Source organism: Ictalurus furcatus, chromosome 11, assembly GCF_023375685.1.
Source record: "Ictalurus furcatus strain D&B chromosome 11, Billie_1.0, whole genome shotgun sequence".
NCBI lineage: Eukaryota > Metazoa > Chordata > Actinopteri > Siluriformes > Ictaluridae > Ictalurus > Ictalurus furcatus.
In genome coordinates this window covers 4,932,081-4,958,061 of record NC_071265.1, presented here as the reverse complement: position 1 = coordinate 4,958,061, position 25,981 = coordinate 4,932,081, and the positions used below count along the sequence as shown (strand labels likewise).

The following is a 25,981-nucleotide window of genomic DNA, read 5'->3' as shown; positions in this document are numbered from 1 at the left end:
TTTGTAAAGTGAAAAATAAAACTGCACCATATGCACCAGATAAAAGCTACTGTCAGGGGCAATGAGGAAATGGCACCATGGGAATTCGACAGCTATGAGTATGCCTTTGTGTGTGTGCGTGTGTGCATGTGTGTGTGTGTGCATGCTTAGACGGATCAAATTTTCTCCAAATATAGTTATATATAGTGAAAAAAAACACTTGACAGAGAAAACTGGAGTCTGTAAAAATAACCTCTCTAAAATGAAACTTAAGCCCTTGAAGCGGCCCTATAAACGAGTGTGTAATTTCTGTTTGCACTCAGCAATGAGCATCACTTCCAAATTCAATTTGTTCCCTTTGGTTCATTACTTGGGTGCATTGAGGAAGCTGCTGCTGACACAATTTTATGCATTTCTTTGTAAAAGTAGTCTCTTTTTCAAGAGAAAAGCAATACAGACTATATCTATGTAGTAAAAGTTCACTGGCAGACAAAGTTTTTGAACACTCTATATTTAGGAATTTACGACCGCGTTAGAATATGCTAGAATTTCAAAATCTAACCAAGGTATAGATAGAAGTAAATACAAATATGTTTATTATTATATGTGTAGTGAACTGAGAAATGTTTTAGATGACTTTATTTTACTGGAACAATCTATTAGATATAATCTAATCAAGGCCATTATCAAACTAATTAGGCACTTTAAGCACACCACACATACAGTTGTAATCAAAATTATTCAACCCCCATTGCAAATCAGGTTTACTGTCAAAACTTTCAGCTGTTTGCGATGAACAAATCAATCAAAAGTAATTGAAATAGTTCAACACAATGAATGCTTCAAGTGGTTTCCCAAAATTCAACTGAAAATGCAGTTTATAATGTCTTCTCCAATCTCAAAATTATTCAACCCTTTCATGGAGAGCATATTTAGTACTTAGTAGAGCACACTTTTGCTGTCCATCTTCTGCCAGCGTTCCTGAGGAATCTTCTCCCGTTCCTCATGAGCAATGGCCTCAAGTTCACTAATATTCTTGGGTTTGCATGCTGCAACCGCCTTCTTCAAATCCCACCAGAGATCTTCTATGGGGTTCAAGTCAGGTGACTGTGATGGCCCTGTAGAATCTCCCAGGACTTCTTCTGCAACCAAGCCTTGGTGGAATTTGAGGTATGTTTGGGATCATTGTCCTGTTGGAAGGTCCAATGATGCCCAAGCTTCAGCTTCCTCACAGACGGCATGACGTTTTCTCCTAGGATTTCCTGATACTTCAATGAATCCATCTTGCCTTCCACACGCTGCAGGTTTCCAGTGTCAGAGGATGCAAAGCAGCCCCAGAGCATCACCGAGCCACCACCATGCTTGACTGTGGACAGAGTGTTCTTTCTTCATTCCTCCAGACGTACCGCTGATCCATCATGCCGAAAAGTACCAGTCTTGTTTCATCGCTCCACAGAACAGAATCCCAAAACTTCTGTGGCTTATTTATATGATTTCGAGCGACTTTTCTTGTGCTTTTGGGTCAGGAGTGGTGTACGTCTTGGAGTTCTGGCATGGAAACCTTCTGTGTTTAGTATCCGCCTTATTGTGCTCACTGAAATCTCAGTGGCTGTTGCCACCAAGTCTTGCTGCAGGTCTTCTGCAGGTCACTCGAGGGTTTTTCACAACCTGCCTTCTCAGAAATCAGGTTGCAGCCATTGATAGCTTCCTTTTTCTGCCCCGTCAAGGTAGTGTACACTCAACAAACTCTTAGGCAGTTCAGGTATTTCATGTGTTCCAGCTCAAACACACCTGGTGCAACTAATGACACCCTTGATTAGTTTATCATCAGGTGTGCTTGAGACAACGCCTGTTTTGCAAATGTGTTTTGTTGTGAGGAATTCCATTCAGGGGGTTAATAATTTTAGAGAATAGAATAATTTTGAGACAAGAAAAGTCATTATAAGTTGCATTTTCAGTTAAATTTGGGGAACTCACTTGAAGCATTAATTGCTTTAAGCAGTTTCAACTGCTATTTCCATTGCTTTTGTTTGATTTGTTCATTGCAAACAGCTTTCCTGCAGATTTGGACCAAGCTGTGTAATGTGACATCATCACAACATGCATTCAGCCAAAGCCCCCTTCGATTCACGCGCTGTACTCATGATTCACATGAGTACAGCTAAACGGTCTCATTTACCAACAAACATCACCGGGAAAGCGCGTGCAAAACATTTTGTGCAATTGCAATTTTGAAAATTTATAGGAAAAAGCCACAGCAAATGTGTTTGGATGTGTATGCACACCTAATCAATGGTTTCTTAAGGTTAATTGTATCTATTTTCCACAGAATACATAATAGCAGTTAAATACAGAAAGCTAAAATCAATACTTTCTTATAGTACTAATAGGTTCATAGAGTGGTCTTGTTGCTCTAGGTGTTTCCCTAGTTTCCTGTTTTAAGTGTTGAGTCACCTAATTTTGACAATCGCCTGCTTTCCTCATTCCTGACTGTGGATTTGTTTCATTAATAATGACAGCTACTTCAGATATTAAGTGTCCAATAACCCAACTGCTTAGTATATGCATCTCAGTCCTGATTCTAACTCCAGCTCTTTATATTGTGCACAGGGCACACAAGGGGGAGAACACTAATAAGAATAGATATTTTAGTGAATACCTTCTAGAATTGAATGTTTTAAACTAAAATGATAATAATAATAGCACTACCCAGATGGGATCAAATTTACATGGGGTCTTGGGGTAATTTCCTATTTTATAGGTGCTCCTCCTTCGTGACTTTATTACCATCAGGATCGGCCATGTCGGTGTTTTTCTCAGGCCTTCTCTGAAAAAAATTACAAGCGGAATAACCTGTTTTTCTCCAATCTCACTGGTTGTCTGATTATTGAGGCAGTGGTAGCACAATGGTTAAGATGTTTGGCTACTGCTTGTAAAGTTGTGAGTTCAAATCCCAGCACTGCCAAGCTGACACTGCTGGGCCATTGGTTGAGCCTTTAACCCTCAGCTACTGTAATCAGTTGTATAAATGAGATAAATGTAAGTCGCCCTGGATAAGGGCGTCTGCTAAATGTCTGATCAATTTAGTCCCATCCAGATGCACATGTCCATGATTTTCTATGCACTTGTTGCCTCTCATTGGAGAAAGAAAGACGTTTGACTGCTGCTACGTGCTGTATTTTGTCTCGTTGCGCACGTATCAATGTCCCTTCCCCAGATATTACACACTTCCCGAGTTGCGACATAAAAAAAATGGATGCATATGTGATTCTCACATACATTGTGATTATTGTTTTACTGTATTTTTTAACTGTTGTTGGAACTTTGGTTAAATAAGAGCCAGTGTCTCTTCTCTACTCCAGTGCCTCTTCCACCACTTGGATGCCATGTTGTGAATGGAGCGTGATCATACCACCACGTGATGCAAACATCCAGGTTCATAGAAAAAACAACCCACTAGAAACTCCCTCCTCCTCCTGTGGTTATTTTATTGCTGTCCAGACGTGAGATTTTTTTTTTTTTTTTTTTATCACTGAGGAGACGTATATCCAAAACCGAACATGTACGTGGGAAGGAGTGTTTCTGGCAATAATCCAAATCATCATTGTTGATATTTACATAAAGAGACAACAATGCTTACAGTTAAATGGCTATAAAATCTAAAGACAGACCGAGACCATAGGACTCACCCTTACGCACCAAACACTACAAGAATAACAATACACGCAGTGATCTGCTCAGTAAAAGCATCCAGATAGTCGATGAATCTCCTCACACTCTTCACATCTATGTAATGAGATCATGACATGGTCAGCCTAAACTCATAAAGGGCATTAAGAGCTTTCTCCAGTTCAACGCATTCTAACTGCAGATATGATTAGCCCTTTACAGTGCTATCGAGAAGAGTGTTATAAGCACAGTCCTGAGGTGAAAGGCACTCATGAAATGAAAAGCCTGAGGTGATAAATCGTGCTCTAAAACGAACACTTACACACTCGGAGCGAAGATGAAGAAGGAAGAAGAAAAAAAAGAAGCAAAAAAAAAGACACAGCAGTCTTGAAGAGCGTTGTAAAAATAACCCCTCTGAAATGAAACCTAAGCCCTCGGAGCGGCTTTATAAGCGGGTGCGTAATGTCTGTTTGCAGTCAGCGATGAGGAGTCGCTTCCCAATTCAATTTCCTGTCTTCGGTTTATTAATCGAGTCTGTTGAGGAGCCCACGGCTCTACGCGTGTTCAGTTTAATCAATAACCTAAATGTTTCATACACTTCCTGAGTGCCTACTTAATGTGTCGCCGTTCTGGGCATCCATTAAAAATTGCCATGAGTATGTGTGTGGGTTCTGACGAGAACTCGACCCGTTGGCTTATTAGGCACATATCGCTGCACTGTACCATAATGTGCCATTCGATAGGTATGAAACACCCTTGGACGCAAATTAAAAAGGTAAACTTTTAGTCAATCAGATATAGACGTTCCCCATCCCATACTGTCTTACATCCTTAGTTGTGATGATAAAATTTCACCACACACTCATTGAGCATTTATTTAAACCACAAATGACATCAATTCTGTTTTGAGACAGGTCCAGGAGGACATTGTGAGGACATTGTGAGGACATTGTAGCCAGTAATGATATTTTGAGGACCAAAGATGTAATATAACAATGACATTTTCGACTAAAGACAGATGTTGTAGGAACTAAAGATTGTGCAGACTGAAGACCCAGAGATTAAAGGCATTGAGTGGGCTGATAGATCATAAGCACTGTAGAGGCAAGGATTAAACTTCTTTTTTGGAAAATAATGACCATAGAAATTGAAGGGACTGAAGTTCTGGTGACCAAAATGATTGTGTCCATTAAAGTAGATTTGGGGACTAAAGACATCATGGGAAATGAAGACACTGAGGAGACTAAAGAGCTAGTAGACAATAAAGACACCATCAGGACTGAAGACTCTGTGAGGACAATAAAGTGTTGTTTTTTTTTTGGAACTTAACCACTGAAGTGTATGAGAACGTGTAATTATTTAATTATCTATTAATTACATTTTATGAAATAGTAAGTGCCTCATTTTACTTTCACCCATGTGGAAAGATTCAGTGTGTGTGTGTGTGTGTGTGTGTGTGTGTGTGTGTGTGTGTGTTTGTAGGTGACTTTCACTGTTGTGAAGTCTTAGCGTGAAACGTCAGTAAAATCAGGCTATCACTGGGAAACGGGCACAAAATTATGCATCATAATTCTTCGGGGCTAAGTTTGTTGTTGTTCTGGACTGAAACTGGGGCAGCAGAGTGTGTGTTCAGCAGCGCTGAAATGTGTGTGTGTGTGTGTGTGTGTGTGTGTGTGTGTGTGGTGTGTTCAGTTACAGCAATGTTAATTGGTGTGTATGGAGTACATGACAAAGTAGTGATGAGCCTCAGGCTACACTGACTAACACACACACACACACCCAGAAAGAGAGAGAAAGATACTCATGCAAAAAGAGATACTGGGAGAGAGAAACAGTAAAGAAGACTTGAGAAAAAAAAAAAGAAATTAACGTGAAAAAAGAGAAAAAGCGGAATTCGGAGAAAACCATTGGTGCAAATGGGTGAAAGAATAACAAGGAAAAATAACAAGATAAGACAGAGGAATACGTTTTAAAAAGAGAAAAGGTGAAAAAGAGGCCTAGAAAAGCGACGGTGGTGGGAAGAAAGAACTCAGAACAGAAAGAACGAGGGAAAAGAAAAGATTTAGGGATTGACGGATAGAAACAACAAAAAGAGCATGTGAGATTATAGATAAAGGGAACGTGGAAGAATTGAGGAGAAAGTGAAGAGAACAAAGAAGAGGAAAAGAAAGACGGAGTGAGGAAGTAGAGGGGGAAACAGATGATCCGTCAGAGAAGAGAGAAATGTGACAACGAAGAAAGAGAAAGCGAGACAGAGCGAGATAGAGAGAGCGTAGGCCGATGTACAAGAAGAGAATGGAGTGATAGAGTGAGCACTGGAGACAGGAAATGAGTGAGGAGTGAGAAGGAGAGAGAGGGATTGAGAGAGACGAGCGCGCGCTTTGACCTGCTGAACTGAGTGAACAGAGTCATTCACATCGAGTGCAGCTCTGACAGCCGTGTGTGTGTGTGCACGCGCTATAGTGTTATATCAAGCACTGAATCATATGCAAAGGCATGTAGTGTGTGTTGAGGCCATGAAATGAGCAATGAAGGTCACACTTACCACACAACCATTCAGGCTATCCAATTTATAACGCCTTTAAGTCGTTTCGTTTGAATATATTTGCATATGAATGAGTCTGTAATGCTACACAGCCACAGACATGCCACAACACTGCTGAATTCTCCATTCTGATTGGTCAACAGGTGTTGATTCATTTTCTGAAACAGCGGCTCAGACAATGTTTTTGGTGCCAAGACAAATCACAGGTTTATATTTAATATGCTATCAAATCTATAGTTAAAAACTTACACAAGGGCTTGAATGGAGAACGTTCCAGATAATCACGTAAGATAATGTGCGTCATGATTGATATCGTTTTCTGTGAGGAGATAGTTATTTAGTCTCCAATGTCAGCGCTTTGTAGCAGTTTTCCAACACGGGAACGTCTTTAGGACAGAGAGGTTTAGACTTTGTAATGCCTTCGTAACTTGACAAGCGGCGGTGTTTTGTCTTATTAACTGTCTAATTAAGGAAACAGAAAGGCAGGCGAGGGAACGGCAGTTTACAGCTGTTATAGCGTAACCTGTTTCACAGACTTTCATCAACATGTAAGCGTAATTAGAAACGGATAAAATGTATGACGTGTCGGTAGCTAGGTCTCCATCCAAGTCGCGAATTTAATTTATGCGAAAAATTGGAATATCGCATAAAACGTTTGAGGATAAAGCATGTGTTTCTATCCCATGTGTTCAAGAGAAGAAAACGGTCACTTCCGGAGAAACTGGCGCGACGCATCAATACAAATAGAAATTGCTGTAACCGGCGGACTTTTCTGAGCGTATTATCCAATCAGATGATTTGTTGAGGCAAAGTCACATGACTTTTTTCGATGCGCTTCGAGGAGTGTATTCGGTAAATACGTGTCCATTGTAGTCTATGCGCATGTCTTCTTATCGAATAAAAATATGATCCGCCTCGATAGATCGCGCAAGTTTTGTATGCGCATTTTGGAGATTTTATCCCAAAATTTGCATAGAAATATGGTGATGGAAACATAAGTATTGCTTAATAAACTAAAACAATGCACATACTGGCAAATTGCTGTGGTATAAGAAGAAGAAAACAATGTAGGGCGTGCCATTATAGGAAGATAATAATCAGGGTGGAAATTCTAACAGCGTTTCATGTTAGGCCTGTCATTGATTAACTGCCTATAACGCAGCACCCCTTTGTGGATTTCTTCCTTATAAAACCACAATCCCGTAGTAATATTTGCTTGCGTAATATTTCCTTATTTGACTATTTGACTGATTTCAGAGCCATGTAAAAATATTCTCCACATTGAACATCTTTATGCAAGACTCATTATTTGCTTAAGCCTTTAAACCACAGTTGAGCTAAACTATAACCGGCATAATATTCACTATACTGGCACCCTGTCCAGGGTGTACCCTGGCTTGTGCCCAATGCTCCCTGGGATAGGCTCCAGGTTCCCCCGTGACCCTGAAAAGTAGTAAGCGGTAGAAGATGGATGGATGGATGGATGGATGGAATATTCACTATATGTGTTCACTGCATAGGGCAGACATCATCAACTGGAAGTGGACAGAGCAAAATGAAGAAATACTGTAGAGGATTCATATACAGTAATGTATGGAAAAAAATGTCTGTAGTTCAGTGACTCGGGTTTTTCAGTCCATACAGGATTTCGTGGAGTTTTTTTTTTTTGTTTTTTTTTTTGATTGCCGCAGCCAAAAATGCTCGATTGTGCTGCGGCATTTTTCAAATGAGATTTTTGACCCCGAATCTGCGGTTAATCTGGTCATTTTGAAAAATTGCAAACTCCTGCAGATATTCCTTGATTGAAACTCCTGAGTTTCCTTGATTTTGCGTCAATTTCTGCCATCACAAAATCCCAGAGGGACTGGTTTTCTAAACATGACCTATCAGAAATGTACTGCCTGCATTGATATTTAACTGCAAGAAATGTTTGGCTTCATAAGCAAGTTCACTTCATCCATTTTCACCAGCCACAGACCAAAGTCCTGACATCTTGTTTTCCATTGGATCACATGACAACGGTTCACAGGTCAGAGTTCACGTGAGACAGTCAGCATGCAGCAAAGGCAACAACGACCAAAAATAAACACGCATCTTTCACGTCCCGATTTCTTTCTCCTTCACCGAATGAGCTTTTTCGCCAGGTGAATGCAAAGTGTAGTTTTCAGGTGTCTCCTGTATCACAGTAGCAAGGGGTCAAAACTCATAAATGGTACAGCTAAACTATAGACGGATGTTTGGACACCTTTGGAATGCGCCCTGCGGTATACAGTATAACATAATCTCTCCGTACACCTTGTCTAGTGCATTATAAGACGATTTAAGAGTCAGGCACAGAAAAAAGAGCGTCTCCGGTGAGTGCCTGTTGTGAACTGATAACTATTATCAGTGTGCCATAAATGACATGCATTCGTTCATTGTTTTCCTATAACAAGCGACATAAGGGTCATTTAGCCAAACAGCCTGAGAATCGCATTTCAGCACACTTACATCAAGGAGCTAAAAGAAGATCTTGTGTCAACTTTTACATTCTTTTACACTTTTACATTTCCATGTGGATTTTTATATTTTAGAAATCCGAACAGTGGCAGCCGTGATGTCTATAGACATGGGGTAAAAATAACATTCCTAAATCATGCTCATGGTTGTCATGGACACTTCAAATACATTATCACTAGCATCACTGAATTCGATTATAATTAAGCAGCCTGGGGGTGGGGTTGTGGGGACGGCTGAACATTTTCGGACAGCATTTATACTCACTTAGATAATGTCTACATTACTGGCAAATAATCTAAAAAGGCACAGCACAAGAATTCAGAAAATACTGTATATTTTTAGCACCAAAATCACAAGACTAAGTCATTAGGATACGAAAATGACTCGTATCTATTTCGAGCACAATGCTAATTTAAATTGTTTGCCCGTGCTGCACTTAACTGCTAGCTTGTCAGTAAGATGCTGTAAAATGAGCGGCTCCAAAACAAGGCAGCTCAAATCCAATAAAACTGAAAACTGAGGTGATTTCTTCTGCTGCATATGCAGAGAAGTTTTATTTCATTATTTTCAACGTTCTAAGAGTCACTACAGTTAGCCTGAGTGTGTGTTGTCTAGTGCTACTTGATGGTGAATTTTTAGCCACCCTAGCGATGTTAGCATTCTAGGTTCCAGATTCGACTAGCCTGTTGGCGTTAAACAGTGTTGGCAAACACGATAAAGTCAAAAAACACCAGACTTTTATTATTATTATTATTTTTTTACATTTACTATGGACTCAAATTGTAAGTATTTAAAGCTTTCGTTTAAAAGTGTACAGAAGAAAAATACTCTATATTAACAAAAATCAAACGGACTGCTTGCACAAACACTTCAGCATTATAACCAAAGCGGCACTTCTCTTTCTGGCTTCATTCACTTTAATGGCAATGGCACTGTTTTTACACCCGGTGTCTGCAGGAGCTCCTGGAAATAAACTTCGACGACGTTCATCCTATATGTAAGTACACTTGCAAAGCTCCTTTTAGTAAGCTGGAGAAAGATATCAGACTGTATGCTTCGTCATGTATAAGCACGTATGAAAGTAAGAAAATACCTTTTAATAACCTTTTTTAATAGAAACGAACACCAAAGCTAACGTTAGCGCAACACTATGAATTTATTGTAACTCAAAAGAAAAACAAAAAGCCCCAAAGCAATTAGACATTGCTGTCTTGCTTTATTGCCGAATGTAAACAGTGCAACCAGAGATGCGAGGTTCATGCTACTTCAAAACAGAAATACGGTCAGGTATTTTAAACTAAAGCGGGTAAAGAGTGTGAATCAGTGTGTCTCTGCGGAATCCTTACTTCTGCAAAGTATGCTCTGCTGGAGCAGGAACTTTGGAGCGCACAACTATGAATTACACACGTCAGTGAAACACACACAGACACATACTCAAACACACATATACGTGTATACACATAGATATTGCTATCTACTGCTATCGGTGTGTGTGTGTGTGTGTGTGTGTTGTTTGTGTATGCTTTTGAGCAGTCAAGCCTTATCACTTACATCTGCGAATGCCATTATCAATCTGCCATTCATTCAGACCTTCATTAGCTATGAGCTGCATACTGAACACACACACACACACACACACACACACACACACGCCCAAGAAACCTGGAGAGAGAGAGAGAGAGAGAGAGAGAGAGAGAATTGGGAGTGGGGGGGCTCTGCTACTCTCTTCCATCTCCTTTGACATTACACACACACACACACACACACACACACACACACACACAATGCATGTTGGCCCAAAGCCAATCCATGTCTTATGAAGCAACAGTGCCACCTAAAGGTAAAAAAATCCCTCCTCCCTTCTCTTCATCCCTCCATCCTTTCCCCCCTCCACCCAAGTTTCCCATCAATCTCCTTCCATAACATGAGATTATTTGTGCTACATAACAAGCATCTCATTCTAATGAGGCTTCAAAGAAACAGGATTAGATATGTTATTTGAGACTTATTAACAGCTAATCCACTTTGGACCGGATACGGCTTTACCTTAATGGCTTAGGTTAGTTTATGTGAATATTCATGAAGCTTTCCCGTGATGGGTGTGAGCAACGGTTTGCTTCTTTGTGGTGTTCAATGTAATGTAAGTCAGTAGAAATTCAGTTCTGGTACTCGCAAATTAAAAAAGGGGTTCAAGCAACTGAAGGTACAGAGCTACAGAGTGGTACAGTTACAAAAAACAAAACAAAACAAAAGGGAAAACATTAATGCAACAGGTTATTCTTTAGATGCTTCTTGGGGAAAAATCCTTTTGTTCAGTACAACACTGAATACTGAATAAAGCTGGATAACTTTATGGGTTTTTGTATTATCATATGTTTTAGGTGGTAAAATGACATCGGAGTAGACAGGCTAGAAAAAAATGTTTCTTTTACAAATTCGGAGAGCACTGTAATGTTCGCACTTCAACATCCACACAGATATCCCAGTTTCCTTCAACTGACAGCAACTAACGAATTATCATTGCCTTTAATTAGACATATATCTTCTTTTTTTTTTTTTTTTTTTAAAGTAAATAAAAAAAAAAACAACACAAACACATTAAGAAAGTTGACAAAATGCAGAATAACACTTTCCGAATCTAATCAAACACACATCGCTTACATGTTGCTTTTTGGTACAAAGTAGATGATTACACCTATTGGTGAGACTTTTGGATTTTTTATCCTATTTGTATAAGATGCATGCATATCAGTTGGTGAGTTATAGCAACTGGGCTAGGACTGTCACTTTAGTAATGAACAGGGCGGCTATATGGACTACTTATAGACCAGTAAAAGTGTTCTTTTACCTGTCTGTTGTGTAAGGTCCCTCCTTTTGTCTTGAAGCCTCCTTGGGAGCTGCACTCTGAGGCACTGAAGTGATCCGAGCTAGTGGACGAGCGTTTGGAAAGAGTGTCACATCCCCCGACGAAAGTGTTGTCAAGTGGCAGCTCCTGAACGACATGATGCTTTTTCACCGAAACTGGAGTGTCGGCCTTGACGTGGAAAGCCGACTGGGGTGAGGCCGACTTGTAGTGCCTGGCTAAATCAGGGCTACTAGGCTTGAAGGTGGTGGTTGGTGTTGTGTTCCAGTCAAAACGTCCAATTCCTGGCTCCTCAAGCTCAGCTGGGATGCTGATGGTGCCATTGATGGGTTCGTGAGCTGGATCATCAGGTTTGTTCTCCTCAATGCTAACAAAGTTAAGCAGGGAGCTTTTGGGCGACTTCCTTTTCTTGCGCTTTTTCTTCTTGTTCTGCTTGTTCTCCTGGTTGGGTGACATCCACTCAGCACCTTGTTTCTTCCTTTGAGCTGCTTTGAACTGCGAAATGTGACGGCAGCGGACCAGAACGGTAATGAATATCACCACGATTACCACCATAGCACCTGTGACGATAGCAATGATGGTTTTCAGATTGTCGACGCTCTGATACGTTTCGCTAGTATCGCCGATATTCCTATCCAGAGGCGTCTCCATCGTGCGCCGGATGAGGTCGTAGATAAAAGACGAGTTTCCTACCGTGTCATTGATGTAAAGGAAAACAAGAACTAGTGTGTGCAGAGACTTTGGATAGCCAAGGTCACTAATGTTGACCACCAGACGATGCAGGCCAATATCCGCAACCGTGGGTTTCTCCTCTAAAGTAATGTTTCCCGTAACAGGATCAATCCTGAAAAGTCCTCTGCCGTTACCACTAATGATGGTGTATTTCAATTCAGCATTCATTCCTGTATCTCCATCCACAGCAAAGACCTCGGCGACTACAGATCCCGGAATGGCAGAAAGTGGTACCAGCTTGAAGGAAGTGTTTGATGGAGGGTAGATGACAATGGGTGGGTTGTCATTGACATCAATGACGTTGATGGTTACTTTGGCAACCGACGAGCATGGAGGACGACCACCATCGACAGCCCTTACATCAAAGGTGTAAGAACTTTGCTGCTCTCTGTCAAAGGAAACATTCGATTTTATAACTCCCGAAAAGGGGTCGAGGATAAAGTTCTCGTTGTCATTGAGTATGGAGAGAGACACCTCTGCATTTTCACCTGCATCTGCATCTGTGACTGTAATCACTCCTACAGTACTATACTTAGGCAGGTTCTCAGACACAAAGAACTGGAAGTGATTGTGTGTGAACTTGGGGCTGTTGTCATTTTCATCTAAAATGGTAACTATCACAGCCGCCTGGCTCTGCAACGCCCGGGTGCCATTATCTCTTGCTGTGACAGTAAAGAGAAACCTATCTTGATCTTCTCTGTCAAACACCCTTGAGGCCGTCAGCACACCGGTTTTGCGGTCCAAATCGAAAAAGGAGGCATTGGGTCCGAGCTGGTAGACAATTTCTGCATTCCTCCCACTGTCTTCATCTGTAGCACTAATGGTTGTGAGGAAAAGGTCACGCTGGTTATTTTCCATGACCGACAGTTCGATAACCGGCTGGCTAAAAATGGGTGGATTATCATTCTCATCCTCCAGCTTGACTTTAACCAGTGCGGTTTGGTTCAGACTAGGCTTTCCGGAGTCAGAAGCCACAATTTTGAAAATGTACTCCTTGGTCCCCTCGTAATCCAACAGAGCTGAGGTTTCCAACAAATATTGGTTGTCGTAGACCGCTTTGAGGTGAAACGGCACATCCTTTTCAATAAAGCAGATGACCTTGCCATTGACATCAGTGTCCTTATCAGAGACGGTGATAAGAGCTATTTTAGTGTTAATGGGGTCTTTTTCAGACAGCATTACGGTGCCATTAGTAGGACTGATAATGTATCTCAGGTCTATATTTGGAGCATTATCATTCACATCAGTCACATTGATCGTTACAGTTGCTCTTGCTGGACTGGAGCTTCCATCACTTGCTAAAACTGACAGCTTATGAATTGCAGTCTCTTCCCTATCGAGCGGTCTCTGTACCGTTATTAGTCCAGTCGTAGCATTTAGTGCAAAGAGTCTCCTCGTGGATGGAGATACTTGGGTACCAAACATATATTTGATTTCTGCGTTGGACCCAACGTCTGCATCCGTAGCCTGCAGCTGTACGACAGAAGTCCCAACTGGAGAGCTTTCAGGAATGTGAACTTCTATCTGACTTTCTTTGAAAACTGGACGATTGTCATTGACATCAGTCACCGTCACCTGAAGAATGGCGGTGCTGGACTTCTGTGGATTCCCACCATCCTCCACTTTGATTTTCATCACATAGGTGTCTTTTTGCTCCCGGTCCAGATTCTGTTGGACGATCAGCTGTGGCCATTTTTCTCCTTCCTGTGTCTCAACAATATCCAAGCCAAAAGTGCTCTGTCCGTTCACAAGTTCGTATTTGTGGACGCTGTTGGGTCCCATGTCAGGATCAGTAGCGGAGGGAATGGCAAAGCGGCTGTTGATGAGAGTGTTTTCAGGGATGGAAATGTTAATCACAGGGGAAGGAAACATCGGAGCGTTGTCATTGGTGTCCTTCACAATGATCTTGATTTTGATTAATCTGAAGTAGTCGTTTGGCAGGATGACCACTTCGATTTCAAACGAGCACTCGGCATCCTCGAACGACGGTCCAGGACAGAGTTTTTCACGGTCAATACGGTTCGAGGTGGTAAAAATCTCTCCTGTGTTGCCCATTACTCTCAGTAATGGGTTGTCTCCGGCTTTCGAGACCAGACGGTAAACCAGATTGTTGCTGGCAGCGTTCATATGGGAGATGTTCAAATCCTTTGGTATATTTCCAATAAGTACGTTCTCTTGCAGCTCCTCGCGGATTGAGTAAATTAGCTCTTGGGCGATGGCTGGATCCAGCCACAGGCAAGCAACAAAGGTTGCCAATAGGTAAAAATCCTTTAAATCCATGACAGCACTTCAAATGTCTTCCCTCTGCTTTATTTCAAATAGTTATCCTCATTGCAATGTGGTCAGAGCCATGCGTTCAGGGAAACCATGTCTTCGAAATGGAGCAGTCAAGCATGAACCTAAAAATAAACATTACAGTACAGGTTTGATAAATCAACTCTACTATAGGAAGCTACATCGACTAATTTGCTGTATTCATTTTGTCATGCGTATATGTATTATGTATTGTACTGCATGTATTGAGTAATAATTGAACAGTTCAGTGATAAGAAGACTTTCCAAGAAAAGCAAAACGAGCACGAGAAACGACTCTCTGGGAATGAATTACTCCTAATCAACACATTGCATGAATATCTCTATCATAAGCATCATCCACTGTATTATACTGGTATATTTGCTTTAAAGGTTATGACACTGAGTAAGATCCTTCATCTTGGCTTCGTCTTTCAAGGGACCTTTCGAAGAATTTGCAGCAAACGGCTGTAAACATGCGAGGTGTCATTCCTCTCCCAGTCATGCATTATAAACAAAACACACAAACAAACAAACAAACAAACAAAAAAACATCAATGCAGTGGCAAAGCAGACAATATTTAAGCATGGAGATTAAAGTCAGGCGCTTAAAGAAAAGCCAAAAAAAAAAAAAAAAAAAGAAAGAAAAAAAAAGAAAGCATTGCCTTACCCTGGTACATGCATGCGCGCGCGCGTATGAGTGTGTGTTAGTGACTCTTGAGGTCGTGCATAGTGAGTGCAAAAATCCTCTTTATTCGCATGAGCTCCGACATTAAAACCCTCCAGTGCTATTTATGAGCAGCAGGTCCGGAAAACTCTTCACCCCCCACCACCCAAAAAAAAAATTAACAATTGGGGAAGAAAAAAAAAAAAACAACAACAATTAAGGAAAAAATCCATGCATCACAAGCTTGAAGCAGGAGATCATATTTAGAAGCACCTGTTTTGCACAGACGCGCAGAGACAGTCCATATTTCATCCCAGCACGAGAGAGTCAAGTTCAACGATGCATAAATGCATTAGCTCCCAGATTTCTAACTGTCTTTATTATTTGTTTTTTAATGTGGAAAAAAAAGAGAGAGAGAGAGAAAGAAATAAAGCTAATCCAGCTGTGCCGTCCCCGGCAGCGCGTGCGGCTGTGCGCTTCAGCGAGTGCAGTGAGACAGACGCGGCTCCTCTCTCCTACACAGGACTGGCATTTCTGCCCCTAAACTTGGTGTTATGCTCGAGCGAAGGCGTGGTTTATCACCCAAGCCACGCCCTGCGCCGTCTCATTGGCGCTCGGACGCACGCAAAAGCCAAGCTGCATGATGATTGGCTGGAATCGGTGTCACTACAGGCCGACGGATGAAACGGAGACAGAGATGCTGCAAGGATGCAGCACTAAAACTCACAGCTCGCGCTTCATTCATTATACATTCATTGTACCCGTCTCAGTCTTTGCACTAAATAAACACGTATTTTATGTAGAAGAAAATTATTTGGATTCATGCAAATGATATGCATATAAGAAAATAAATAAATAAATAAATAAATAAATAACCCCCAGACATTTGTTGATCTGGTGCATGAATAAAACATATCAGACTCGTGCTCTAATATCTTCCAGGATTAAACATACTGTACAGTCTATTTCACACGCAGAGAAATGAAATGCTGATTACTCTGTGTGTGTGTGTGTGTGTGTGTGTGTGTGCGATCTGCTTGTTGCTGGAGTACATGTGTGCATGATTCACCGGTCAACAGCGTCCCCTACAGGAGGAAATGTCCTGTCTCTGCGTCTCAGTGCATCCTCTGTATCCACGCGCTCGTCCATACAAGCACGTGCCAAGGTTTATTCTAAGGGGCTTGATTTATCTTCACTAAATGTGTAATGATGAGCAGAATCAGCTGAGATACACACTTAATTGTGCAGATCAAGTTGTTAGAGATGGGCTATTAGTGGAAAGTGTCTTCCAACACACTCTAACAGGAGTCTTATTATGGATGGAGGAATGGGCCACTGTGTACCACAGCGTAAAATCTGAATTTAAAGTTTACAGTTCTGAATTTGAATGCCTTTATTTATTTCAGTTTATAAATGATGTATTTTTGTGGTTGAAATGAAATTGAACTCGTTTCGTCCTGGCTCGAGTTTAGGGTAGAGTTGAACAGGGGTGGAGAAATTCTTGAGTTATTGTGCTTGGTTATTATTTTTGCCAGATTTATACTTTAGATAAGTATTATGGAAAAATCTTCTGTAATACTTCCAAGTAAAAATCTTAGTTTTTTACTTCTTACTTGTGTATTTTTATATACAGTGCCCTCCGTTAATATCGGCACCCTTGGTACATATGAGCAAAGAAGGCTGTGAAAAATTTGTCTTTATTGTTGAACCTTTTGCTTTAAAAAAATTCACAAAAACTACTCTACTTTCATGGATATCAAACGGTTGCAAACATAACACAGGTTTATCCAAAAAAAAAAAAAAAAAATCTTTGTCAAATATATGTGCGCCACAATTATTGGCACCCCTATGAATTCATATGAGAAAAATACATTTGAAGTATATTCCCATTGATGTTTAATTTTTTTCATTTTTTTTTAGTACACCTGGATGATTAAGAACAGGAAATTGTTCAACCATGACTTCCTGTTTCACAGGGGTATAAATATGAGGTAACACATAGACCAAATTCACTTAATCATTCATAACAATAGGTAAGACCAAAGAATGGCTCTACTCTCATCCAAAAACAAACTCAAGCATGTTCAGTTTGTCAGACACTACTGGAACTTCAAATGGGATATGCAATTTGCAATTTTGGGAACTATCAAATGGGAACTTCAAATAGCCATATGGAAAAGTACCTCATGTCCACGGTTAAATATTGTGGTGGATCTTTAATGTTTTGTTAGGATACATGGCATCATGGACTCTATCAAATATCAACAGATATTAAATGAAAACCTGACTGCCCCTGCCAGAAAGCTTCAAATGGGCCGTGGTTGGATCTTCCAGCAGGACAATGATCCAAAACATACATCAAAATCAACACAAAAATGGTTTACTGACCACAAAATCAAGGTCCTGCCATGACCATCCCAGTCCCCTGACCTGAACCGCATAGAAAACCTGTGTGGTGAACTGAAGAGGAGAGTCCACCAGTGTGGACCTCGAAATGTGAAGGATCTGGAGACATTCTGTATGGAGGAATGGTCACAGATCCCTCACCATGTATTCTCCAACCTCATCAGGCATTATAGGAGAAGACTCAGAGCGGTTATCTTGGCAAAGGGAAGTAGCACAAAGTATTGACTAAAAGGGTGACAATAATTGTTGCACACCTATAATTAAAAAAGTTTTTTTTTGATAAACCTGTGTTGTGTTTGCAATTGTTTGATATCCATGAGAGCAGAGTATTTTTGTGAAAGTTTTGAACAAAAGATCAAACGATTAAACAATAATGACAATTTCTCACAGCCTTCTTTGCTCATATTTACGAAGGGTGCCGATATTAGTTAGTTCACAAGTCTCTCTTATTTCCTCTCTTTTGAACTTAATAAGACAAAATATGCAACTTTTTAACTTTTTAACTTTTTAAGTAACCACAAAGGGCAAAGTCGTCTGGTCTGAAGACTCATGACTGAAAACTTAAAGTCGCAGTTTTTTCCTCATATATATATATATATATATATATATATATATATATATATATATATATATATATATATATATATATATGTCTCCTAATAATAAAATAATAATAATTAGTATTGTAGTATCACTATTATTAATAATAGTACTTATAATAACATTAATAATAATAATAACAATAACAATAATTAACAATAGTAATAATAATAATGATAATAATAATAATAATAATAATAATAATAATAATAATAATAATAATAATAATAATAATAATTGTTGTTGTGTAATCCTTCAGACATTCTACTCAATACACAGGTACAATATCATTAACAGTTTTAAAAGCCAATGAGAGCACTTTAACATCTTTTCTGGATGTCACAGGTAACCGGTGCAGTTCCTTCAGAATAGGAGTAATATTGTCTCTCTTTTGAGTTTGTGTTCAAAAGAGAGACCATATCATATGAACATTTACATTTTTATTAATCTGTTCATGTGGAGTGTCCACTATATAAGTCGCTGTGCACGGCGTTACATTAGAAACCATAATGGATTAGAACGCGTGCATTAATATAAACCTTAATATAAATCAAAACTTCTGACCGATCAGAATTCTCCAGTGCTGTGATATAAATAGTAATATGAGCAAAATTGTAGGTCTATATTCAAAATATTTTCTCTTTCTAAGATGTCTTTTGCAATGAAGTAGCCACTGGAACTGTATCTGAGCCTGCATCTTTTGCCTCCTGGACACTGTAATGATGTGTCTGTGCCATTCACTGCACATTAGCGGCAAAGTTAGCAGCCACTAGCCTTGTTTACTTACGTGCAGTATTATATGGACAGCCTAAATAAAAAATCATATTTGAGCAGTAAAATTAGGAACTGAGCAGTTAGGCTTGTAGCATCAGCCTAGCCCTAGTGAATGTGTCACGGAAATTCTGTTTACATTGATCAGCACTGAGATGAAGAGCAGATCGACGGGGGAATTTTGAAATGAATCTAAAGAGGTAAACATGGGCAGTGAACACACACTGAAGTGAATTCCTTTTTTCATTTCTTTATTTTATTTTATTTTTTTATTCCAGCAGTGAGCGTGTTAAGCTCATTTTGAGTAGGGCTGAGCGGGTCACTAATGTTTAATAATGTAGGAGTTTAATATATAAGGGAGGAACCTTAGTGCTGATCCAACTGCTCATTATGGGCCAAAAAAGCCCAGGGGCTGGTTCTGCTCAATCACCATGGAGATGACCTATGAACTCACCTATGATGTAGTAACTAAAATTTTCCCAGCTGAGTGTATGGTATTTTCTTTAATATAGCTCTGATGTCTTGTCTCACACACACACACACACACACACACACGCACACACGCACACACACACACACACACACACTCTCACACACACTCATATTGAGGTTTATGGTGCACTGAATTACGTCCAAATGTCTGAGTGCACTGCCAAAGCCGTTTTTATTATTTAAATTCATGCCATGAACATAAAAGATGACATAAATCTTCTTTATACAAGTTCTTATACAAGGTCTAAAATAAATGTGTTCTTAATGATCATTACAACAATGTTTGGAAGAGTCCATTTTTAGCCCAATTTTTCTTTCAATTTACTAAATAAATACAATTTACACCCAGTATCTTAGGAAGAGATCAATAATTGTCCTATTCTGTATACATGAGCTAACAAGATGCACCAGGTGTGAGCGCTAATAAACTGACTCATGTAGCCAGTTAACAAGTTTTGTTAGCAAAAGTTTTCTACTGTATGGTATGGTTTAAAAAAAAAGATTCATGAAGTAGAGTATATAAACACATATAAAGTATATAAACAATTGTACAACATTTTTGCAACACGTTTTTTGTTAAGAAAAAATATTTCCATAATCCTGTGGCACCATTTATCAACTGTAATTTTTTTTTTTTTTTAATATTCAATCTAAGAAAACATGTATTTAGTCTTCAAGAGAGTTAAACCCATCTCTGGCCAGAAATTGAAAGTCAAATTTCTTACAAGGTTTGTTTCATGGCAAATGCTGCAGTTTGCTCTTAAGTTAGTAATAGGGTTGAGTTTTTTTTATAATTAAATTAAAAATATATTTTTTTAATATCTTTGTTAAATATAGGTATGCAACAATTATTGACACCCTTTTAGACAATACTTTGTGCTACCTCCCTTTGCCAAGATAACAGCTCTGAGTCTTCTCCTATAATGCCTGATCAGGTTGGAGAATACATGGTGAGGGATCTGAGACCGTTCCTCTATACAGAATCTCTCCAGATCCTTCATATTTTTAGGTCCACGCTGGTGGACTCTCCTCTTCAGTTCACCCCACAGGTTTTCTATGGGGTTCAGGTCAGGGGACTGGGATGGTCATGGAAGGAGCTTGATTTTGTGGTCAGTAAACTATTTTTGTGTTGATTTTGATGTACGTTTTGGATCATCGTCCTGCTGGAAGATCCAACCACGGCCCAGTTGAAGCTTTCTGGCAGAGGCAGTCAGGTTTTCATTTAATATCTGTTGATATTTGATAGAGTCCATGATGCCATGTATCCTAACAAAATGTCCAGGTCCTCTGGCAGAAAAACAGCCCGAAAGCATTAAAGAGCCACCACCACCCTCAACTGCTCAGTTGTATAAATGAGATAATTGTAAGTCGCTCTGGATAAAGTTGTCTGACAAAAGCTGTAATGAAATGTAGATGAACGCAAGTCCAATTACATTTGATGCAGTGTTTCAGGACAATACCGGACAATACAGGACAGTCTAAATATAAAATTAATAGATAAAAGAAGTATAATAAATAAAAAAAATATACTAAATCAGTGTCCTCTCATGTCACTCTTTTGCAACTAAACAACTGTCAATCATTCTTATTTACCATTCTGACCCTTTCTCGCTCCTGCTGTTTTATAGACCTGCTCCTAATTCCCCCAACCAGACTCTATCACTTTTCACCAAATGGTGTGTTGTGATTATTCAAGCATTGGGAATACAGCTGGTTACAATAAAAGAGAAAGCAAAGGTTGAGATGAAAATACAAATGATAAACTTCATTTGAATATCAGAGAAGAAGAAAAGAATGGATGTAGATTTCGATCCCTAATGAGCAAGTCAGATCTGGAAGTGGCAAAGAAAAACTCTGACATGACATGAAACCTTGAGAGAAACCAGAAGAGTGAAGCCGAACAGTACTGTGTGTGTGAAAGGATGTTCAGTATGAGTACACTGTGAATAATAGTCCTGGGATGAGCTCAGAACAGTCTTTATGAATACAGCAGTTGTTCTTAGATAGAAATTTACAGATCTAGGTGAGAGAGTATCCACTGAAGCAAGCATGGGATTTGGGAATAAACTGTTTGTGGGACAAACAGCAGAAAGTGTGAAATAGAGCATCGAGGAGGAATCAGATCTGTAAGATGAGAGAAGCCACAGTGGTAGACGTGTGTCAGGATTATGCACAGGCATCACTTTAGGAAAAAGAAAGAACAGTGGAGGACAGTTCCTCAGGGGGTGTTTGGATAGTCATGATCATGGTAAATGGCGCACTTATATAGCGCTTTTTAAAATTAGCGCTTTACACTGTGTCTCATTCACACACACACTCACACACCAATGGTAGCAGAGCTGCCATGCAAGGCGCTAACTTGCCATAAGGAGCAACTTGGGGTTCAGTGTCTTGCCCAAGGACACTTCGGCATGTGGAGTCACGTGGGCCGGGGATCGAATCTCCAACCCTACGATTGGCGGACAACCCGCTCTACCACCCGAGCCACATCCACCCCATCATCAGGTGGTAATCTATGGGAAACCATAACAATTAAGGACTTACACAGATTTCATTGTCGAATAAAAAAGGATAAGCTGGGGATTTGTGTTTGAGAACTCCTAGTACACATCTTTGTTGTTCTTTTTTTTTAAAACTCATTTTCTCTATGTCTATTTCCCACCCACTCGCTAATTCTCTCCTATCGCATGACAGCTGCCAACCAGAGAGAGCAAGAACCAACACAGGCTTACTCCAAGACAGATGCAGCTCTGCCACTGCATCTTTTTTATACAATGCACCATTATAGGGCAAGAAAGCACTAACCACCGTCTTCCATATACAGTCCATGAGCTCACAGATGCCCATGATTGGTTAGTGTCACTGGGATTGATGGGGGGAGTAATACCATCCCTCGCACCCAGCGAACGTCTCTCTGGACTCCTGCATCATCAGGATTCAGACTCATGATCTTCTGATAAAGAACCAAACACATCTCTGTTGCACTTAGACTTTCATTCCTGAAGGATAAAACTATTTATATAACCCTTATACTGCAGCATACACTTCACTAAAGTTTCCTTATACATGTCTTCTGCATTTTTACCCTTTTGTTCTGTGTTTGCCTTTTACACCTTGCATATGTATGCCACACACACACACACACACACATTCACACACACACAGAGTGGCTAATGAGAACAAACAGTAAGGCAGTGGAACTGTGTTCATCTCTCTCTGAACCTGCACACATCAAAGCATATGCTCAGTGTGTGTGTGTGTGTGTGTGTGTTATAAGCAAAATGTGCATTAAAGTGTACAAATGTGCAGTGTGTGTTTGTGTGTGTGTGTGTGTGTGTGTGTGAGAGAGAGAGATACAGGCTTCTATAGATGGAAACTGCAGGAGGACTTGATCTTAGTTTAGTGCTAGCCTTGTATGAATAGATAGATAGATAGATAGATAGATAGATAGATAGATAGATAGATAGACAGATATTCTGTATAACAAACACAGTGACATAACGGAGAGTGAGTTATAGAGAGACATAGAAATATATAGAGAGAGCCATCATGAACTCTGAGAGAAAGAGAGGGGCATACACACAGAGAGAGCGAGAGAGAGAGAGAGAGAGAGAGAGAGAGAGAGAGAGAAAGAGAGGGAGAGTGTGAGACAGAGAGAGAAAGTGTGTGTATGTGTGTTTGAGAGAGAGACAGACAGAAAGACAGACAGACAGACAGCCTTTTGTCTGCTGACATTTTCGTCTCGGGAAGTAAATTGAAAAGGAGAAATTTTAATTTTGTTGATTTGAATAGCAGTGCATCGGGATCATAATGAGCATGCACACACACACACACACACACACACACACACACACACACACACACACACACACACACACAGACTGCTTCCCCACAGGGACATACACAGGCAGGAGGGGTTAGTTATTATGAGAGCACGAGACCTCCATTTTCATCTTCTCTCTCCAGCTGCAGCTCCTCTCATCCCTCTCGCTGTCTCTCCTCTCAATAAGGTTCATGATTGTTCCCTCTTCCTTGATTGGAAATGCTGTGTATTAATTACAGGGAAAACGCCCACTGGATAACAAGCATGTGGGAGACTTGTGAAAACACACACACACGCACAATAAAAGAGGGAATTGGAAAGTAATAGAGAGACTTTGAGTCTCTCTCTCTCTCTCTCTCTATATCTATCTATCTATCTATCTATCTATCTATCTATATATATATATATATATATATATATATATATATATATATATATATATATATACACAGTGGGGGAGATAAGTATTGAATGCGTCAACATTTTTTTCAGTAAATATATTTCCAATGAGGTTATTTACATGAAATTTTCACCAGACATCAGTATTAACTCACGAAATCTGGAAATATAAAGAATTCACAACATTAAAGTCCATAAATGAAGTTATGTGTAATAAAGTGGAATGACACGGGAAAAAAAGTATTGAACACGCTAAGGAAAAGCAGTTCTCCAAGGCAACACAAGGAACCAGCTGAAATCCGTAAGTAATTATACCTCCTATCTGTGCAAATGAATATCAGCTGGGGTAGTAAATTGATGGTCTATAAAAAAGGCTTTTCATTACCAAGGTGTCACACAAGAAACATCTCATGATGGGTAAAAGCAAAGAGCTCTCCCAAGACCTTCGCAACCTTATTGTTGCAAAACATATTGATGGAATCAGACACAGACATATTTCAAAACTTCTGAATCTTAAAGTGAGCAACATTGGGGACAATAACACTGCTTCATCAACCGGCCATGCACAGGAGCTCCTCGCAAGATTTCTAACCAGGGAGTCAGAAAAATAGTCAAAAAATAGTCAGAAGAGTAGCCCAAGAGTCAAGGACCACCCGGAAAGAGTTTTTCATCACATGGTACTGGAAGACTTCATATAATTGAAGGAACGATGAATGGAGCTCTTTACTGGAAGATTCTTGAGAAAAATCTGCCGCCGTCCACCAGGATGAAGATGAGACGTGGGTGGAGCTTCCAGCAGGACAACGATCCAAAGCATACAGCAAAGGAAACTCTCAATTGGTTTCAGAGAAAGAAATCAAGGTGTTAAATAGGTGTTAACATTACAAATAAAGGCTTCTCCACTAAGTATTTAATAAATTTCACTTAGCGTGTTCAATACTTTTTCCCGTGTCGTTCCACTTTATTACACATAACTTCAGTTATGGACTTTAATCTTGTGAATTCTTTATATTTGCGGATTTCTTGAGTTAATACTGATGTCTGGTGAAATTTTCATGTGAATAACCTCATTGGATATATATTTACTGAAAAAAATGTTGACTGATATATATATATATATATATATATATAAGATGACAGGATCATGAGTCACAAGCATTACTTTAGGAAAAAGAAAGTGATTTGACCCTTGTACAAGTAACATAATAAGATAACAACAGTAAATGGAAATATATACATACATAAATAAATAAATAGTCTGAAGGATCTCTTAAAATATTAGATTTAAAATATACCAAATAATACAAAGCAGATGGTTGAAGGGATGATCATGCATACGGAGAACAGTTCCTCAAGGGTTCTTTGGATCGTCATGATCAGGTGGTAATCAATAGGAAACCATAACAGTTAAGGACTTACATAGATTTCATTGTCAAACAAAAAAGAATAAGCTGGGGATTTGTGTTTGAGAACTCCTAATACACATGTTTGTAGTTAATTTTTAAAAAAAATACAAAAAAAAACAACCTCATTTTCTCTATGTCTCTTTCCCATCCACTCGCTAATTCTCCTCTCTCGCATGACAGTGATGGAAGTTACACTGTGAGATTTACACTGAGTTACATTGTGAGAGTTAGACGGTTCAATTTCCTACAGTTAAAGGCAAAACATTGTGTTTTGCCTTTAATTTAATGAATTTGTTTTGTTTTCGGGTGTTGCGTACAAAATCAGTTTTTAAATGCAGATTAAGTACTTGACTAGAGTTATAAATCTTGCATCTTTGATTTTATGTTCTTAATGTCTGCGTGAACATTGGATAATTTCCACATCAGTGTTGCAGTGACATTCTCTCTCTCAGCAGGTACGATCATGCTGAAGTTCTTCCAGAAAGCTCCTGTGTGTGTGTGTGTGTGGGTGTGTGTGGGTGGGTGTGTGTGTGTGTGTGTGGGTGGGTGTGTGTGTGTGTAGATGTGGAGCTGTGTGTGTGAACATTTATCACTCCGTCCAGCACTGCACCAGAGCAGATTGTGGCTAAAGATAGCAGGACTGGCCAGGGCTCTGGAGATCTCCTGCTCTATCTCATTCCCTCTCTATCACACACACACACACACACACACACACACACACTTGTGTGTGTTGCTGTGATGCAGATTTGCTAGGTTGGCAGTGAAAGTGGAGGTGGACCGTCAGCTTGAGATTTTGACCTGCCTCTTGTGATTATGACCAACAGGCTGGCTAGGCCTC

The 25,981-nt window shown here is 39.8% G+C and overlaps 1 protein-coding gene across 3 annotated transcripts in view; it reads right to left on the bottom strand.

The window, feature by feature from the left end:
- The window catches only part of LOC128614825 (protocadherin-9), a 242,811-nt gene extending 226,680 nt beyond the window's left edge, over positions 1 to 16,131 (bottom strand). The window contains exons 1-2 of one of the 3 annotated variants that reach the window (XM_053636444.1): positions 15,250 to 16,131; positions 11,541 to 14,686 (exon numbers count right to left, since the gene is read on the bottom strand). In XM_053636444.1, the coding sequence (XP_053492419.1) occupies positions 11,541 to 14,567 (3,027 nt within the window). In that variant the 5' untranslated portion in view covers positions 14,568 to 14,686; positions 15,250 to 16,131. Of the gene's footprint in view, positions 1 to 11,540 lie in introns of all 3 variants that reach the window. The other 2 variants (XM_053636445.1, XM_053636443.1) reach the window with 2 other exon arrangements.
- Between the last annotated feature and the right edge of the window lie 9,850 nt (positions 16,132 to 25,981).